Below are 21,613 nucleotides of genomic sequence, written 5' to 3' on the forward strand. Positions count from 1 at the left end.
AAAATAGACACATGAGTGCTGCCAGCATTGCTGCAGAGGTTGAAGACGTGGGAGGTCAGCCTGTCAGTGCTCAGACCATACGCCGCACACTGCATCAACTCGGTCTGCATGGTCGTCATCCCAGAAGGAAGCTGACGCACAAGAAAGCCCGCAAACAGTTTGCTGAAGACAAGCAGTCCAAGAACATGGATTACGGGAATGCCCTGTGGTCTGACGAGACCAAGATAAACTTGTTTGGCTCAGATGGTGTCCAGCATGTGTGGCGGCGCCCTGGTGAGAAGTACCAAGACAACTGTATCTTGCCTACAGTCAAGCATGGTGGTGGTAGCATCATGGTCTTGGGCTGCATGAGTGTTGCTGGCACTGGGGAGCTGCGGTTCATTGAGGGAAACATGAATTCCAACATGTACTGTGACATTCTGAAACAGAGCATGATCCCCTCCCTTCGAAAACTGTTTTCCAACAGGATAACGACCCCAAACACAACCTCCAAGATGACAACTGCCTTGCTGAGGAAGCTGAAGGTAAAGGTGATGGACTAAACCCAATTGAGCACCTGTGGCGCATCCTCAAGTGGAAGGTGGAGGAGTTCAAGGTGTCTAACATCCACCAGCTCCGTGATGTCATCATGGAGGAGTGGAAGAGGATTCCAGTAGCAACCTGTGCAGCTCTGGTGAATTCCATGCCCAGGAGGGTTAAGGCAGTGCTGGATAATAATGGTGGTCACACAAAATATTGACACTTTGGGCACAATTTGGACATGTTCACTGTGGGGTGTACTCACTTATGTTGCCAGCTATTTAGACATTAATGGCTGTGTGTTGAGTTATTTTCAGAAGACAGTAAATCTACACTGCTATACAAGCTGTACACTGACTACTCTAAGTTATATCCAAGTTTCATGTCTATAGTGTTGTCCCATGAAAAGATATAATAAAATATTTGCAGAAATGTGAGAGGTGTACTCACTTTTGTGATACACTGTATATACACACCTACGATTGTACACACACACACACACACACACACACACACACACACACACACACACACACACACACACACACACACACACACACACACACACACACACACAGACTTATACACAAACACATGTAACACAAAAACACACACTTATATATATATATACACACACAAACTTACATATATATATATACAGGGGTTGGACAATGAAACTGAAACACCTGTCATTTTAGTGTGGGAGGTTTCATGGCTAAATTGGACCAGTCTGGTGGCCAATCTTCATTAATTGCACATTGCACCAGTAAGAGCAGAGTGTGAAGGTTCAATTAGCAGGGTAAGAGCACAGTTTTGCTCAAAATATTGCAATGCACACAACATTATGGGTGACATACCAGAGTTCAAAAGAGGACAAATTGTTGGTGCACGTCTTGCTGGCGCATCTGTGACCAAGACAGCAAGTCTTTGTGATGTATCAAGAGCCACGGTATCCAGGGTAATGTCAGCATATTACCAAGAAGGACAAACCACATCCAACAGGATTAACTGTGGACGCAAGAGGAAGCTGTCTGAAAGGGATGTTCGGGTGCTAACCCGGATTGTATCCAAAAAACATAAAACCACGGCTGCCCAAATCACGGCAGAATTAAATGTGCACCTCAACTCTCCTGTTTCCACCAGAACTGTCCGTCGGGAGCTCCACAGGGTCAATATACACGGCCGGGCTGCTATAGCCAAACCTTCGGTCACTCGTGCCGATGCCAAACGTCGGTTTCAATGGTGCAAGGAGCGCAAATCTTGGGCTGTGGACAATGTGAAACATGTATTGTTCTCTGATGAGTCCACCTTTACTGTTTTCCCCACATCCGGGAGAGTTACGGTGTGGAGAAGCCCCAAAGAAGCGTACCACCCAGACTGTTGCATGCCCAGAGTGAAGCATGGGGGTGGATCAGTGATGGTTTGGGCTGCCATATCATGGCATTCCCTTGGCCCAATACTTGTGCTAGATGGGCACGTCACTGCCGAGGACTACCGAACCATTCTGGAGGACCATGTGCATCCAATGGCGGTGCCGTGTATCAGGATGACAATGCACCAATACACACAGCAAGACTGGTGAAAGATTGGTTTGATGAACATGAAAGTGAAGTTGAACATCTCCCATGGCCTGCACAGTCACCAGATCTAAATATTATTGAGCCACTTTGGGGTGTTTTGGAGAAGCGAGTCAGGAAACGTTTTCCTCCACCAGCATCACGTAGTGACCTGGCCACTATCCTGCAAGAAGAATGGCTTAAAATCCCTCTGACCACTGTGCAGGACTTGTATATGTCATTTCCAAGACGAATTGACGCTGTATTGGCCGCAAAAGGAGGCCCTACACCATACTAATAAATTATTGTGGTCTAAAACCAGGTGTTTCAGTTTCATTGTCCAACCCCTGTATATACACACACACTTATACACACACATATACACACACATATATATACGTATACACACACACATATACACACCTAGTAAATTTACTTTAAACACACACACTTATATATATATATATATATATATATATATATATATATATTTATATATATACACATAAACTACACAGACACATATACACACATTTATACACACAAACATATACACACCCTTATATACACAAACACTTATACACATATACACACACACTTATACACACCTTGTAAATTTACTTTACACACACACACACTTTTATATATATATTTGATCCCCTGCTGATTTTGTAAGTTTACCCCCTTACAAAGACTTGAACAGTCTATAATTTTTATGGAAGGTTTATTTTAACAGAGAGAGACAGAATATCAACAAAAAATCCAGAAAAAAAACATTAAATAAAAGTTATAAATTAATTTGTATTTAATTAAGGGAAATAAGTATTTGATCCCCTACCAACCAGCAAGAATTCTGACCCCCACAGACCAGTTATGTGCCCATGAGGCACACAAATTAGTCCAGTCCCTGTATAAAAGACTCCTGTCACAGAATCAGTTTCTTCCGTTCAAATCTCTCGACCACCATGGGCAAGACCAAAGAGCTATCAAAGGACGTCAGGGACAAGATTGTAGACCTGCACAAGGCTGGAATGGGCTACAAGACCATCAGCAAGAAGCTTGGTGAGAAAGAGACCACTGTTGGTGCGATAATTCGAAAATGGAAGAAATACAAGATCACAGTCAATCACCCTCACTCTGGAGCTCCATGCAAGATCTCACCTGGTGGGGTAAGAATGATTCTGAGAAAGGTGAGGTCAGTCCAGAATTACACGGGAAGAGCTTGTCAATGATCTCAAGGGAGCTGGGAGCAGAGAAATGCTGGATATGACCCCAAGAACACCATCCCCACCGGGCATTTCTTTGCCTCCAAACACGGCGAGTGGAGTTGATGCCAAAGAGCTCAATTTTGGTCTCATCTGACCATATCACATTCTCCCAAGCTTTCTCTGAATCATTCAGGTGTTCATTGGCAAACTTCAGACGGGCCTGTACATGAGCGTTCTTGAGCAAAGGGACTTTGCGGGCACTGCAGGATCTCAATCCATTACGGCGAAGTGTGTTACTAATGGTTTTCTTGGTGACTGTGCTCCCAGCTCCCTTGAGATCATTGACAAGTTCTGGACTGACCTCACCTTTCTCAGAATCATTCTTACCCCACCAGGTGAAATCTTGCATGGAGCTCCAGAGCGAGGGCGATTAACTGTGATCTTTTATTTCTTCCATTTTCGAATTATCGCACCAACAGTGGTCTCTTTCTCACCAAGCTTCTTGCTGATGGTCTTGTAGCCCATTCCAGCCTTGTGCAGGTCTACAATCTTGTCCCTGACGTCCTTTGATAGCTCTTTGGTCTTGCCCATGGTGGTCGAGAGATTTGAACGGAAGAAACTGATTCTGTGACAGGAGTCTTTTATACAGGGACAGGACTAATTTGTGTGCCTCATGGGCACATAACCGGTCTGTGGGGGTCAGAATTCTTGCTGGTTGGTAGGGGATCAAATACTTATTTCCCTTAATTAAATACAAATTAATTTATAACTTTTATTTAATGTTTTTTTTTCTGGATTTTTTGTTGATATTCTGTCTCTCTCTGTTAAAATAAACCTTCCATAAAAATTATAGACTGTTCAAGTCTCTGTAAGGGGGTAAACTTACAAAATCAGCAGGGGATCAAATACTTATTTCCCCCACTGTATATACTGTATAAGCTGTAGGAACAAAATGTAAGCACGGTGTGTGTGACACGGTGTCAGGTGTGTGTGTAAAGTGCTGCTAGTGTGCAGCTCTCTGTGTGCCAGTTTGTCAGGGTCTTGAAGGAAATTTGGTTAACTGGTTGATTTAGTAGCTAGTGGACAATTACTTAATATAGTAATTACTAAAACAATAAAACGTTTTAAATGTAAATAGCTAGTCAAAATATTTTGAATTCCTCTAAATACAAAATAAGTGTCTGATGGCTTCCCAATGTTTAAATTAAATGTTAATAAATACCATTAAATATTAATATGCTATTATATTAAAATATAAAAAAAAATATTTGCACTACTTGGCCAGTACAATTTGTATTTCATTTTTATCAAATACTTTATCCTGGTCAAGTTTACAGCGGGTCACTGAGCACAAGGCAGGAAATACCCTAGACAGGGCGCAAACCATCACAGGGCTTCAATCACCCCAAGTAAGTGAATCAAACAAATAATACTGCTAACTGCCTGTCCATATTTTAATTCATTTATTGATTGATTCATGGTCAGGGTTGGAGTTCCAACTGGAAACTATGGGCACAAAGCAGAATCACAACCTGAACTGCTTCCAATTTATTGCATTTTTCTTTTATTTAATCCTTAAAAATACTTTTTTCACATACTTTTTGGGTAATTTAAGTAGCTCCAACTGGCCTGACTGCATATTTTTAGACTTATGGGATGAAACAGGAGCACCCAGAGGAAACCCACACAGACACAGGGAGAGCATGCAAACTCCACACAGAAAGGACCCTGGTCACCCAACCGGGTAAGCAAACCCAGACCCTTCTTGCTATGAGGCAACAGCTCTACCCACTGTGCCATCATGCCACCTTTGGGATTTGCAGATCACCTATAAAATAACTAATCTGTTCCTGTTAAAAACAACCAAGCCAGTTCTGCTCCCATTCATTCTTTTCATGATTTTATATATATAGCTTTTCATTATATAGCAAAACCATGTTGTAATCTATGGGATATGTTCAGTATTATGTTCAGTTCTTGCACAACTGTTGTCATTGTTGCGCACTTTGTTCACTTAAAATTGCTTCTATTTTTTAATTTTCTTTTTTAATTTTAATTCTAAATGTTCAAATTTTTCTACACTTTTTACATTTTAAAACAGTTCTATTTTTTGTACAGTATATCCTGTCTATTTTGTAACTACTGTGGCTGAGCAGTCACAAAAGCATTTCACTGCCAGTTGTACTGTGTATGACTATGTATGTGTCAAATAAACCTTGATTTGATTTTGGGATAAGTAGTAGATTTTTACTACCAGACCCAATAACAATAGAGGAGAAAACAAAGAATAAAAAATAGAAAAAAATATTTATTTTCTGTCTCAGTAATATTGACACACTATTTACACATTCATTAAAACTCACATACAGTCAGCTCCAGAATTATTAATAACATTGATAAATATGGGTAAAAAAATCTACCTATCTTATCTAACTACAAAAGTTAGCACTAGATGCTACTTTCACTCTGAAACACGGTTCTATAGTTGAAAGACAAAATAGAGCTTTTAGCAACATACACTCAAATGTAAATAGTATAATAGTATAATATTAATCTGTGATGTTATATAGGTGTTTTCCTTTAAAGTGCATAAAAAACCTTGTTTAGATACACATATTGTACTCCAAGAAGAGACAAAAATCTGGTAGCCCTATCAATTTTGTCATTCCAGTCCTCTGAAGTAATTCTCATCTAAAGATGTATGGTGAAAAGATGATGCAGGGATGCATAAATGACCTGGACAGATCTAAAACCTTGAACATACCTAGAGACACTATTGGGAAGTTACAGATTTAGGGTGCAACACCAAAATGTGTAACTGTAGAAGAAAGCCCAAGATTTTTTGTCCAGAGGCCCTGAGCAATCTCATCAAGACAAATAACAACTCAGTTACTGCAAAAGACCTACAGGATGACCTGAAAAAGGCCGGACATATATGTGTATAGAAAATGTAAAAAGATCATTTCACAATCAAGGATTGCGTGGTCTGACCCCACAATACACACAACTTTGTCCATGAATTTGGATAGGCCTGCAGAGACACAGTTCTATGGAGAAATGAATCAAAACTGAAAGTGTTTTTAGGCTAATGAAGAGTACCATTCACGCAGTCAAGCAGGTGAATCAGTGATGATGTGGGGATGCAGCCTTGACCGTGTGACTGGCATCATGTGTTCACAGAAATACCAGGGCATTTTGAGGAAGAATGTTATGTCTAATGTGGTGAAATTGAACCTTGGTGATTATTGGACTTTCCATTAAGACAATGATCTCAAGCACACTTTCAAGTAAACCAAAGCTTGGTTAAGGAATCAGTCCTGGAATATTCTGAAGTAGCCTTCTTAGCCTTCAGATTTAAATCCTATAAAGACCTTTGGTGGGATTTAAAGAAGTCAGTTGGAGCAAGAAAGCCATTAAACCTCAAAGAACTTGAGGGTATTTGTGTTTTTGCAGTGTTAGAAGAAGCTGACTAACCACAGTGATTTATTCCATGAATTTTTACGCATCTTAACTAAGTTATCAAATACATGTTACTGAATACAGCTGATGAAATAAGACAATTGTTATACACAGATCAGCCATAACATTAAAACCACCATATAGAAGCACTTTGTAGTTCTACAATTACTGACTGTAGTCCACCTGTTTCTCTGCATGCTTTGTTAGCCTCCTTTCACCCTGTTCTTCAATGGTCAGGACCCCCACAGAACCACCACAGAGCAGGTATTATTTAGGTGGTGGATCATTCTCAGTACTGCAGTGACACTGACATGGTGGTGGTGTGTTAGTGTGTGTTGTGCTGGTATGAGTGGATAAGACACAGCAGCTCTGATGGAATTTTTAAACACCTCACTGTCAATGCTGGACTGAGAATAGTCCACCAACCTGAAATATATCCAGCCAACAGCACCCTGTGGGCAGCGTCCTGTGACCACTGATGAAGGTCTAGAAGATAGAAGACCAACTCAAACAACAGCAATGGATGAGCGATTGTCTCTGACTTTATATCTACAAGGTGGACCAACTAGGTAGGAGTGTCTAATGGACTAGACAGTGAGTGGACATGGTATTTAAAAACTCCAGCAGCGCTGCTGTGACTGATCCACTCATACCAGCACAACACACACTAACACACCACCACCATGTCAGTGTCACTGCAGTGCTGAGAATGATCCACCACCCAAATAATACCTACTCTGTCGTGGTACTGTGGGGGTCCTGATCATTGAAGAACAGGATGAAATCAGGCTAAAACTGTATGTAGAGAAACAGATGGACTACAGTCAGTAATTGTAGAAGTACAAAGTACTAAGTGGAGCTGATAAAATGGACAGTGAGTGCAGAAAAAAGGTGGTTTGAATGTTATGGCTGATCAGTGTATAGACAGAGACTTTCCATACAAATTGCTGAAAAAGGTACTTTAAAAAACATTTTTAATAAAACACATTTCACATCAAAAATAAAATCTGCATTTTAATGATACAAATACAAAATAAACCATATAAAATTAAGTGTGTGATTAGCACAATCATAAATTATAGGCTACATTGAAGAATATATCTTGTAGATGGGCCTGCCACATATATTTATTATCAATCATTAATGTAAGTATTATTTATTTAATATATGTGCAAGTGAATACTTTTTGAAGGCACTAGTTTAAAATTAACTTATGCCTTTTCCCTCACTGCTCGCACTCTTGTTAGATATATCAGACTGGTCACTTTCATGACTGGAGGGCCGTGACTGTATGACAGTAGGTTGCGATGGTGACCGGTGAGAGACGGGTTGTCCATTCCTGGCTGGGATGAGAAGGACCGGTTTGTCTGTGGGGTAAAAAGGCCTTTGCACAATAGTTGGATAGTATGATGGATGAACTGGCATTAAAGCCTCCATGTGCATATGAGAACAGGGTGCTTGAAAAAAGGGGAAAGGATGAAGTGATACAATATAGTCTGCACTTTTATCTGCTACCGTGTCATTAACCGTCCTTGGAAAAATGTCTGTTTCCAGAGCTTCCACTGGTGAAAGGTTTCCAGATCTGCTCTCTCCAGACTGACTGTGTGGGGAGTATATGTGAATAGCTGTGGGAGAGACGGATGCACTGTGTTGAGGGTTGGGAGTGCCAGCTGGTGAACGGTTTAAGCTGACTGGAGATGAGGCACCTGAAATCAACAAAATATTTATTAGTTAATTTAATTTATTTATTAGAATTTTAACGTCATGTTTTACACATTTTGGTTACATTCATGACAGAAATAGTAATTACTTATTACACAAGATTCATAAGTTCACAAGTTTAATATCAAACACAGTCATGGACAATTTAATATCTCCAATTAACCTGACTGCATGTCTTTGGACTGTGGGAGAAAACCAGAGCTCCCAGAGGAAACCCACACAGACACGGGGAGAACATGCAAACTCCACACAGAAAGGGCCTGGACCGCCCCACTTGGGGATCAGCCCATGACCTTCTTGCTGTGAGGCGACAGTGCTACCCACTGAGCCACCGTGCCGCCCCAGTTAATTTAATTAGTTAAAACCCTAACATGCTTATAAATAACTGGTACCACTGTAAACCCCGCTGATGTATCTACTTAAACAGTTTAGTAATAATAAGTATGTTTTATGTAAATTATGAAAGAAATGTAAGTTATTTACTTATCGGGATTGTAAACAATCAATAGAAATTTAGTTTTTGTGGATTTTTTTGGTCAAAGTTACTCAAAAATACTCCTCCTCTACAACACCAGGAAGATTCGGCCATTTCTCTCCATGGAAGCCACTCAGATTCTTGTCCAGTAACTCGTAGCAGGAGCTCCTATGTCCACTATTAAACCCCTGCAACTCATTCAAAATGCAGCTGTTCGCCTGGTTTTTAACCAACCTAAACACTGCCACATCACCTCACTGCTGCAATCTCTTTACTGGCTTCCTGTAGCTGCACGCATTCAGTTTAAAACACTGATTCTCACCTACAAAGCCAAAAATGGACCAGCCCCAAGCTAACTTCGAGGTCTAATATAATCCCGCTCTGTACCACACAACCTCGGATCCTCTGGTCTTGCTCGACTTCATCCTTCACCCAGAACTCAGGGGAGACAAGCATCAAGGCTTTTCTCTGTACTTGCACCCAAGTGGTGGAACGAGCTTCCCTTGTCTGTCCGAACATTAATTTATGGCTTAGCTGCATGCTTGCAATAATTGTGAAAGCATTTATTTGTGCCCTCCACCTTTAGCATTAACTGTGGATGGATTAACATGGATTGTATGAATTAGTTACATCTGTGAGAATTTGCCAGCCCAAATTTTTAAAGAACTAAAAAGTCAGTCTATTAAAAAACCCAACATCAAACTATTGATGGTGCAAGGTAATGGTTAAAGTCAAAGTTGGTAATAAATGCAGCATCTTACAAATTTGCAGTGATTAGCGTATCAGTGTAACATGTGCTTTGAGTATCTCACCATTAATGCTATGCTGAGTTTTCAGAATGTGGCCCCGAGGAGCTTTCCCACGTAACACATCAGATACCTTAGGAAGAAAATCATAATTGATCACAAACTGTTCACCCAGTTGTTTATTATTAATTGTTAGAAGCACGTGAATGATACAGAACAAGCATTTGTAAGTACTGATACACACCACTAAGGGGCAGCTTTAACACCATAATGAATTTCTCTAAACCTTTAATATAGTCATACAAAATGTACAGCAATTACATATGTATTCACATTATAATATTATTTTAAAATATCAGCTGCACTGGGTAGGATTTTGGTCAATAATATATTGTTTGATTCTTTTGCTTCTTGATATGTAGCTGTAATAAAAATCGACAGGACACAACTAGCCTGTCTCTGCTTATCAAGATTTTAGAAATCTAAAGTGTGTTTGTTTATTTGGATTTTAACGTCATGTTTTACACTTTGGTTACATTCATGACATGAACGGTAGTTACTCATTACACAAGATTCATCAGTTCACAAGTTTAATGTCAAACACAGTCATGGACAATTTTGTATCTCCAATTCACCTCACTTGCATGTCTTTGGACTGCGGGAGGAAACCGGAGCTCCCAGAGGAAACCCACACAGACACGGGGTGAACATGCAAACTCCACACAGAAAGGACCCGGACCGCCCCACCTGGGGATCGAACCCAGGACCTTCTTGCTGTGAGGCGACAGTGCTACCCACCAAGCCACCGTGCCCTAGTGTGTAAAGGGAATGAAGTTGGGTGCAGAACCTCTATTGGTTAACCTGGTTGGTTGGTTGATCTGGCTAAATAAAAAAAGCTGAAACAATAAAACTAAATTATAGAAGGCACTGAGGTAAGCTAAGCTAGTTATTTGTACTGGCTAACAAAAAATTATCCAAGCAACATGTATAAAATGTGTAAATGCAATAGATGACTTGCAGAAAAAAAATCCTTGGAAAGCAGAATGCATGACCTGCAAAGCTGACACGTACGTCATGATAGAGACTATTTTAAGACTAAATGCTGAATTGAAAGATTATCTGCTGACCATATCTTACCAAGTGTCCTCTTTTTTTGAAAACCAAACCATGGTCACCCTAGTTATTTGTATGGGCTAAAAAACAATGATCCATGACAAAGGTGTCATGTTCATGCACATAAATAAAACATGATACTAAAAAGTCAACAACCAAAATTATACCCAGTACAGCTGTATTATACCCCATACAGCGGTAATACTGTCCCTACTGTCCCTTCCTTCCTCAAATACTTTCATACCTTCTTGTTTTTGGACACCATGACAGCGGTGTCATTGTGGTAGTTCTTCAGACTGCTGTCAGCTCCATTTTTCAGTAAGATTCTGACAGCCTCCACTTCCCCACGACCAGATGCAATATGTAGAGCCGTGTTGCCACTGTATGACTGTGCGTTCACATTACATCCTCTCTGTAAATGAGACACAGATGAGTAAATTAACTTTTTTAGCCTGCTTTCATGCTGTTCTTCAATGGTCAGGACCCCCACAGGACCACTACAGAGTAGGTATTATTTGGGTGGTGGATCATTCTCAGCACTGCAGTGACACTGACATGGTGGTGGTGTGTTAGTGTGTGTTGTGCTGGTATGAGCGGATCAGACACAGCAGCGCTGCTGGAATTTTTAAACACCTCACTGTCACTGCTGGACTGAGAATAGTCCACCAAAAAAAACATCCAGCCAACAGCGCCCCGTAGGCAGCGTCCTGTGACCACTAATGAAGGTCTAGAAGATGACCAACTCGAACAGCAGCGATAGATAAGCGATCGTCTCTAGACATCTACAAGGTGGACCAACTAGGTAGGAGTGTCTAATAGAGTGGACAGTGAGTGGACACAGTATTTAAAAACTCCAGCAGCGCTGCTGTGTCTGATCCACTTATACCATTGAAGAACAGGGTGAAAGTAGGCTAAAAAGTATGTAGAGAAACAGATGGACTACAGTTAGTAATTGTAGAACTATAAAGTGCTTCTAAATGATAAGTGGAGCTGATAAAATGGACAATGTGTGTAGAAACAAGGAGGTGGTTTTAATGTTATGGCTGATTGGTGTATATTGCCTTTTCTAGTGTAGTACAAGTTTTAAAATGTACAGGTACGAGATATCAGAACAGCTGACTTGTACTAATCTTTGTTATTATAACTATAGGTGTGTTTTTTGTTTGTTGTATACATAAAGGTTTACAAAGAATGTAAAAATGACTAGTTAATGAATTGTATGTAGAAAACCTCATCAGAGTAGACTGTTGACTACAAGGAAACACAACTAAAATCATACACAGTAATAAAACAGTAACAGAAATGTAACCACACCTCAATAAGGAAGTTGACCATCTCCATACAGCTGTTCTCCACTGCATGTATCAGTGGACTGCGGCCACTCTTAATATCCTGTGTTGAAAAGAGAAACTGATCAGCACAAATATGGTTTTATAATCTGAACGTTTTGATGCCCTGTTCGACCTTTTCCCTCCCAAAGCCACATTAAAGTGGAAAAATCAAGGCCGCAGCCATGGATTGAACATTGTGGGGGACCAGATCTACCGGGGAGGGGGGTGGACTTTTTAATTTTAATTTTAAAACATCCCTGCCTTATGATCTGATTAATCCTAACATCACACACAGAGCCAGTAAGAATATGTTTAAAAAAATTTAATCTCAGTATACTCGGGGAGGGGTACGTTATACGAGGGATCTTCAAAAAGTTTCCACACTTTTATATTTTGGTTGGAAATGGTGAGGGTGGGAGGAGGAGTAATCGGTCGTGTCTGAGAAACTTAGAGAGCTTATAGTCCAGATTTAGCTTAATCTGATTTCCACCTTTTGGATGCTCAAAGAAGCTTTAAGGGGAAGAAGATATTCATGTGATGATGACGTGAAAGCAGCACTGCATCAATGGTTACATGCTCAACCAAAAACATTTTTTGCTGATGGCATTAAAAAGTTGGTACGACGCTGGAAAAATGCATCTGAAGGTGATGATGTAGAAAAGTCATGTATTTGTTTTTGAAATTCTTAATAATCAGAGTTTAAAAAAGTGTGGAAACTTTTTGAAGAACGCTCGTAGATTACGACCTTGAAAGAAATAGCATTAAGTGTGCTACAGTATTTGCCAGACACATGCTAGCTGTGCCCTGTTGATTTCCATTCATTTTTATGGCAGCTACATACAGTATTAAGCAGCAAGTTAGAACACGTAAATGAAATGCACCCATTGACCACACAGAACCTCATATACACTCAACACTGCATCACTGTATCACAAATAGCATGTTCTTATTTTTCCAAATGACAGTAAAATGTGTGTAAGCAAGAGAAGGTCCAGTTTGTAGTGGGAAAATATGTGGTGAATGATAGATAAAGAATAAAAATAAATCACCACAGCGTTTATGTCCGCTCCGCTGTCCAGTAACATTTTGGCCATCTTCTTATTTCCATTCTGAACAGCCATGTGGAGAGGTGCCAAGCCTGAAATGAAACAAGAATGTATTAAGAATAGCCTCCTAAACCAAACAGGCTTTTGGAAACAATATTATAGTTCTTAAGGCCTGTTCAAGCAAGGACTTGCTTTGTTTATGATTAGACACTGTGAATACACCTCTCTGTTATTATAGAGTACAACAAGAAAATTAAGATGCCATGCTTGACCTTTTTCCACTCAAGGCCACATTAAATTTATATTTACATCAAAATTATTGTCTGCTGCCATAACTTTCTAAGTTTCTGCATTAGATGCACCAGGTGCCTATAAAAAGGTTTTTCGATACATTATTACAGGTTGAGAAGAACATGCAAATTTCACACAGAAAGGACCTGGACCGATTCACCTAGGAATCAAACCAATGACCTTCTGACTGTGAGGTGACAGTGCTGACCATCGAGTTGCCTTGCCGCCCAAGTACGGCTAATAATATAAGTTTTCCGCAATACTTTAATATGTACAAATTTTATATACAGTCAGCCACTATTGGCAAAGATGGGTTACAATGTTATACAACTGTTTTGTAGTTGGCAAGATGTAGAGAAACATAATGATCTCTTACAGTTGGAAGATAGCCCTTTTATTTAGGAACTGCTCCTGTGTGAAATACAAGGGCGTGGAAAAAAGAGGCCGAATCTGATGTACGGCAGATTCCTCCCACTTACTTGAACAAGTGAACAGAACAGAATGTTCACTGAACACAACACGCTTAAGGAACACCACAACATTTTGTCCGCGACTATAAACAAAAATGCTTCCAAACCCATTTTAACTGTTTTTAATATTTCGGCCCTCGGAGCACTGTATCGTGGGATAAAAAGCTCCTCGGCCGATGATGTAGGCAGGGGATGTCCGCTTACCTTTCTATGATGGTGAGCCAGCCACCTGCTACACTATATACAACAGTAATGTACTAGTTAATTATAAACATAAACATAAATGGATCATAAATATAACCATTATAAAATGTAATTAAATGACATTTCCAATTAAATTTGAGTTTTTTTAAGGTTACATACAGTTGCAATAGAAAATAGCCACCCCAAAATCCAACCAGCAGGAAATCTTTGGTGGAATTTAAAGAAAGCAATTGCTAAACGAAAGCCATCAAACCTCAATGAGCTGGAAGCATTAGCATGAGAAGAATAAGCAAAGATTCCACAAGAGAGGATTCAGAAGCTTGTTGGCATTTTACCGAAATTGCTTATTAGAAGGCTGGGAGTACTCAAAATTATCCAGACTGTTTTCGACTTTGATTAAATGTTCATTTTGTTAAATTTTCATCAGCTGTTTTATTCTGCTCAGGGTCACGGTGAGTCTGGTTCCACCAGAAACACTGGGAGCCAACACTGTGCCATCTGGGTGCAAACACTGGGTGCAAACACTGTGCCATCTGTATTTTGCCTTGCTCGGTCCAGCACTCACCCTCATAGTTCCTGCAGTCCAGGCAGTCTGAGAGGCAGCATGCGGAGCGCGAGAGGTGGGAGAGGATTATGGTAAGGCACATTTCCTGGCGGTGCTCACAGCAGAGATGCAGTGCCGTCTGTCCATTACGATCCAGTGCTCTAGGGTCTGCTCCACCAAGCAGAAGAGCCTCTACTACGCCAGGCTGGTGAGTGATGATCGCCAAGTGAAGAGGAGTCTAACAATCAGAAAGTGGAAGGAAAGTATCACTTGCGCTAATCATGAAAATAACTAAATGAGTATACAAACTTTTGTTTATGGATTTGCCATTTAAACTCATATTGGCTTGTGAAATGTCTCACAGCCAGCACGAGTTCCAGTAAGTCAGTTTGCATATTCAGTCATGTGACCTTTCATGGAGAGTGATAAAACAATATTTGAAAGTGTGATATTAATGTACATTTATAAACATCTGCATTGTATTGTGCTTTGTGGTAGCGCAGTGGTTAAGGTACAAGGCTAGTGATCACAAGGTTGCAGGTTTAAGCCCCACATCTGCTAGATTGCCACTGTTGAGCTTTTGAGCAAGGCCCTTAACCCTTAATTGTTTAGATTGTATACGGTCACTATTGTAAGTTGCTTTGGATAAAAGTGTCTACTAAATGCCGCAAAACGTAATGTAAATGTAAATGAATGTACATTTTTCTGACAGCTATCTCATAGATGTACTGTGTGGGTATGCAATTACTGAGTATGTACTCAAGTCTGTACTCTTTGTCACCCCTCTCTACCCCATCCACCAATGAAAGGGGACTCTATAGGACCCTCACTGGCCAAATATTATTTGGGTGGTGAATCACTGCAATGACACTAACATGGTAATGATATGGCAGTGTGTAAGAATGTAACAAGTGCAGTATTATTATTGTTTTTTAAAAGCTTGTTTTTTTAACCTTACTGGCCTCTTTATTAGGTACAACACACACTACATAATGTAATTCGAAGTTTCTATCATTGAAATGATGAGAATGGTCCACCACCTAAGCATAATCTGGTCATGGGGGGGGTCCTATGGGGTCTTTTTCAATTATTAAACTGTGTATTATTATGCCTGTAGGCTTCTTGTGGAGCAAAGGGCTGCAACCACATCCCTCCAGCTGACCCTGTTTTGTGCGTCCCTCCTCAGCTGGGTCCATGACGGGCCGGCGTCTTTTGCCTCACCCTCAACTAATCTCCTTCACGTCTGTTTTGGCCTCCCCACTCTGTGTTTCCCCTGTGGGTTCCAGTCCAGGGCTTGTCTTGTGACCATACCGGCCGTTTTGCGTAGGGTATGGCCAATCCAACCCCACTTCTATTTCTTAATGTCCTGGCTGATGGGTTTCTGGCTGGTTCTTGCCCACAGGTCGGTGTTGAAACCGGGTATACAGAGTGACAAACTGACACCCTGACAGGCAACAGACTACAGTCAGTAAATATATACTATTACTGACTGTTATACTATGTAAGTGTAAGTAATTAATTTCTTGATTGGCGTATACTGTATATTTAACATTAACATTGTGTCACTATTTGTGAAGCTTCTAGAATGTGTTTGGTTGCCCCCGGAGTGTGTAACTGTGCTGCACATTGCAGGGCTTTAGCAACCCCCCTCCCTGAGACATTTATGAAAGCTTGATATCAATATAAATATTTAAAATGTATAAAAGAGTAGACTTTTTTCTTCACCTGAATTAGTATGACTTAGTATTTACATTTGCAGCATTTAGGAAACGCTTTTCATCCAAAGCAACTTACAATTTTGACTGATACAGTTTGAGCAATTGAAGGTTAAGGGCTTTGCTCAGGGGCCCAGCATTGGCAACTTGGTGGTGACAGGAATTGAACCAGAAACCTTCTGATTACTAGGCCAGTACTTTAACCTGTGCTACCACTACCAAATAGTATAGTACCAAATACACCCTCATGCAAACAGGGGATGAGGATCAAACCCAGATCACTTAAACCAAACACATTAACTCTATCTCCCAGGATATGATCCAATTGGTTGTTTATTCTTTTTGAATATAACTTTTAGTTTAACTATAACTTTTAGTTTAAATTCATTTGTGCATGTGTTTTGTGTAAGTCTAATTCATGGAGGTCCCTGCTGAGTCTGGTTCCTCTCAAGGTTTCTTCCTGTAATTATTTTTTTATTTATTTATTTATTTTATGCATTTTTTCCCCATTTTCCTCCCGATTTAGAGCACTCAATTTCGTCTTCCGCTGCTAAGAGATACCAGATTGCATCCGAGGGGAGCACATCTTTTATAGGATGGTTGTCCTTTGAATGCAGTACTAAAATAAGGCTATACAAAGTATGCACAGAAAAATAATAATAACACTAATAAAAATAGAGCACTTGAACACAACAGGGTCAGAAATATTTTCACTGTTACTTCTACTTTGCCACACTTACAAGTTTACAGTAGCTTTCTAAAATTTGGCCATGCTGGGTTTTTTTTTGGATTGTTTATATGAATCACATCTTGGTGAATTCCCATCAGTGCAAGCTCACACAGGGAACCTGTTTAACAGGTTAAAGGTCAATGCCACAATGCAATGACAAACTCCTTGCTGCTTACTGCGCAAACACATATCATGACACAGATATCTAGCAATGTACACTCTATGGGCAAAATTATGTGGACGTCTGACCATAAGCTTGTCGGACATCTCATTCCAAATCCATGGGTATTATTAGGGAGCCTTCACTTATCTGGGACAGCTAAGTGAATACAGTGATTTGTAGGGTAAAGGGAAAGTTGGGACTGAACAATGTAAGTAAATAAAAAGAAAGGCAAAGACAGAAAAAAGGGAAAACATTGCTTCAGTAAAAATAATAGTAAAAAGTACACAGATACCAAAAAATTCCTTGGTGTCACAATGACTGTAGCCCTCCCTTCCTGTGGAACAGATACATTTTCCTGAATCCTGAGTCACCACACGTCACACAACACTCAGCTTCTCATGTGTGTTATTGCACAAACATTGAAATTCATTAAAATTTCATTGACAAACATCGGCTCTACTTTCATACAGATTAGGAAGTTTATCAGCTTTGTCATCATTCACTTGTACTTTTTGTCTATGCTGAAGTAATCAACCCAACCTCAAAGCCTCAACAGGAAGAGTAAACTCAGTATCTAAAGTAAGTAAACCGAAATCGAAGTGCAAGAATGGGTGGGAAATAAAGAGCGAGAAATGATAAGGAAGAGGGAGGGGGCAGGGAGTTACAGGGATTAGAAAGGGAAAATCCCTTGCTCTCCCCTCCAGTATATGAATAGATTTCCATTCGTAATTAAAACGAAAATAAAAAGAAAAAAAACTACAGGATACCTGGATGTAGGGTACAAAAAAAGACCTTTTATACAACAAAACACAAAATCAAGTGTGAATAAAAACATTTAGCTTAGGCAAATATGTTTCGGACATGTGTTCATGTAATAAATCAAAGAATTGCTTAAATATCCTGCTCAATACTGTGCACAAATAACAGAATAGATTAAATATTCTCAGTCTGGGCAAAAAATTTTTTTTACTAAGTAAAAGTATTAAGTACTCATGAGACAAGGTACCAACACACACACATAGACACAGCACAAACACATTCAGATAAAGTACCAACACACAGATACTGTACAAACACATTCAGATAAAGTACCAACACACAGATACTGCACAAACACAAGCAGACAAAGTACCAACACACACACACACACACACACATACAGATAAAGTACAGACACACTCACACAGACATAGAACAAACACATGCAAAGAACACACACACACACAAACACACAGCACAAAACATGCAAAGTACAGACACACACAGATACTGCACAGACACTCAAGCCTACAGACACTGCAAATGTACAACAAACATACAACAGCAACACTCGAACAGTGTGAACATAGTGCCACGTAGACAGAGATGCGCTTTCTAACAGAATCTCCAAAAAAGATTAATGTACAGGAAATCTAAGTTTCAGAAGCTTTTCAGGTCGAACATCCTGAAATCAACACTCTTACCAACACTGAGAAATGAATCATCATGTTGAAAGAACAAAATGTCAACGTCAGCGTTAAAATTATATATACAGCACATTTAAAACAGCTGTTGACCAAAGTGCTGTACAGTCATCGACGTGACAACCTATAAAACAGACAATAAAAACACAGAGACTGTGGCAAATGGCAGAGAGTAAAAATGTGCTTCAATCTCGATTAGGGTACAATATAAGATCTAAGTGACCTTGATGGGATGGTAGCAAAGGTCTGTGGTGTAATAGGTCAGAAAGATAGTTCACACACACACACACACACACACACACAGAGGGCAAAAGAGAGAGTTCTGATGGTCCTTTCATGTAACAGTGTAGCTTTGCTACATAAAACATTTAAATCTCTCATTTCAATGCTTTAGCAATTAATTCTGCAATTACTAATAATGCTGTTTGAATTAAGAGAGCAAGAGAAAGAAAGAGAGAGCAAGAGAGAGAGAGAGAGAGCGAGCGAGCGAGCGAGAGAGAGAGAGAGAGAGAGAGAGAGAGAGAGAGAGAGAGAGAGAGAGAGAGAGAGAGAGAGAGGAAGGTGATAGGGAAAGTCCCTTTTTTCTACCCTGTAGAGGGCATCATGTGACTTCTCGGAATGAAGATACATAAGTTCATGCACACACGCGCGTGCACACACACAGAGCAGCTGCTTTAACCAAATGCACACTTACAACACACACATTGCTCACACACTCATGCAGCCATCAAGCACAACCATGGACTAAAGAATGCATCTCACTTTATTCTTTTGCATGGCAATGACGAACATAAAATGTAACTATTAATTCAATGTTTTTCGTTTTTGAGAGCATTTCTATTTCTATTGCATGTCGTGCACTAAAGTGTGTACTCAGCAAGCACAAGCTGCCTCAGAATCTGCATGAGACATTTGAAATGTCAGTGTAAGTGGTGGTCTGTGTGTTCCAGGCTTGTGGGCGTACAGACACTTTTGAACAAGAAAATAAACCAGTAATACAAAGAGGTACCGATGGTAGTAGTGAGACTAGAAACAGTCAGCTGAACATACACCAATCAGCCATACCATTAAAACCACCTCCTTGTTTCTGCACTCTTTGTACATTTTATCAGCTCCACTTACCATATAGAAGCACTTTGTAGTTCTACAATTACTGACTGTAGTCCATCTGTTTCTCTGCATGCTTTGTTAGCCTCTTTCATGCTGTTCTTCAATGGCCAGGACCACCACAGAGCAGATATTATTTGGGTGGTGGATCATTCTTAGCACTGCAGTGACAATGACATGGTGGTCGTGTGTTAGTCTGTGTTGTGCTGGTATGAGTGGATAAGACACAGCAGCACTGCTGGAGTTTTTAAACACCTCACTGTCACCGCTGGACTGAGAATAGTCCACCAACCAAAAATATCCAGCCAACAATGCCCTGTGGGCAGTGTCCTGTGACTCAAACAGAAGCAATAGATGAGCGATCATCTTTGACTTTACATCTACAAGGTGGAACAACTAGGTAGGAGTGTCTAATAGAGTGGACAGTGAGTGGACATAGTATTTAAAACTCCAGCAGCGCTGCTGTGTCTGATCCACTCATACCAGCACAACACACACTAACACACCACCACCATGTCAGTGTCACTGCAGTGCTAAGAATGATCCACCACCTAAATAATACCTGCTCTGTAGTGGTCTTGTGGTGGTCCTGACCATTGAAGAACAGGGTGAAAGCAGGCTAACAAAGTATGTAGAGAAACAGATGGACTACAGTCATTAATTGTAGAACTACAAAGTGCTTCTATATGGTAAGTGGAGCTGATAAAATGGACAGTAAGTGTAGGAACAAGGAGGTGGTTTTAATGTTATGGCTGATCAGTGTATATTGGATTGTTTTATGCAGATCCACAAGATTTTTTCTATTCAATATGCAAATCGTTGCAGGCCCTAGGTGACATACTGAGAGTATTTATTTATTTGGAAGGGGGTCTACTGTAGGACTTAGAGAAAACCAGATGCATTTATGTTGGGGCTGCTTCTAAAACTATGGAAAATATTAGTTTTACTGATTACCAGTTTAAATTAAGAGTTATTAGTAAGCTTAAGGATTATATGTGAATAATTTACACAGCATTATATATAGTACATTTACATTTTACATTTCTGGAATTTAGAAGACGCTCTTATCCAGGGCGACTTACAGAAGAGCTTCCATAGTAAACAGTACCTTACTCTAGTTTAAGTAGAACAGTCCAAGAATACAAATCTGCTGAAACCCTGTTAGAACCGAAGGTTTTGTGGGGTTTTTTATGCAAGAAATAAATAAAAGCATTAGTAAGTACATGTCAGCTTAATATACTAATCAACATGCACATGCACAAGATATGTACATTTGTTCAGCTTTGATGAACTGAAGTGAATGGGAGACAGGATATCACACAAAACAGTTGACAGGCATGGCTCAGGCACAGCTTCTGGTAACTGGCATGCAGAGTGTAAGATGACTGAAACCTCAGTGAAAAGTGAGGTGATTTCTGTGGTTTGCTTAAACATGGCTACTTGGGGTGATGAGAAGGGGTGGGAATGATGAAAATACTGATAAGAGGACTAAGAAAAAGCAGAACAGAATGTGAAAGCATTGGGGACACTCCAGTTAGTGTAAGCCGTAATCATACAGCAGTGTGGGAAAGAGGAAAGCCAGTTCCCAACCAGAGAACAACTGGTGTACAGTTTACACTGCGGTGTAGCCTCTTTACACTGTAGCATGGCTCACATAAGCACTAAACGTGTGTAGTGACACATTGTATAAAGAGTTTGGAAAATATTGTTTACCAGAAATAATTCAGCTTCCTCTTTTGTAAGCTGCCGCT

General features: G+C 40.0%; 1 protein-coding gene across 1 annotated transcript in view; it reads right to left on the reverse strand.

The window, feature by feature from the left end:
- Positions 1-7,805: 7,805 nt before the first annotated feature.
- Positions 7,806-21,613, reverse strand: part of bcl3 (BCL3 transcription coactivator) — a 39,336-nt gene continuing 25,528 nt past the window's right edge. Inside the window, exons 4-9 of the mRNA XM_062992318.1 lie at positions 14,706-14,922; positions 13,179-13,267; positions 12,113-12,190; positions 11,043-11,210; positions 9,752-9,818; positions 7,806-8,448 (exon numbers count right to left, since the gene is read on the reverse strand). Coding sequence (XP_062848388.1) covers positions 7,949-8,448; positions 9,752-9,818; positions 11,043-11,210; positions 12,113-12,190; positions 13,179-13,267; positions 14,706-14,922 — 1,119 coding nt within the window. The 3' untranslated portion in view covers positions 7,806-7,948. The remainder of the gene's footprint in view (positions 8,449-9,751; positions 9,819-11,042; positions 11,211-12,112; positions 12,191-13,178; positions 13,268-14,705; positions 14,923-21,613) is intronic.

Source organism: Trichomycterus rosablanca, chromosome 3 (genome assembly GCF_030014385.1).
Source record: "Trichomycterus rosablanca isolate fTriRos1 chromosome 3, fTriRos1.hap1, whole genome shotgun sequence".
In the NCBI taxonomy this organism is placed as follows: Eukaryota; Metazoa; Chordata; class Actinopteri; order Siluriformes; family Trichomycteridae; genus Trichomycterus; species Trichomycterus rosablanca.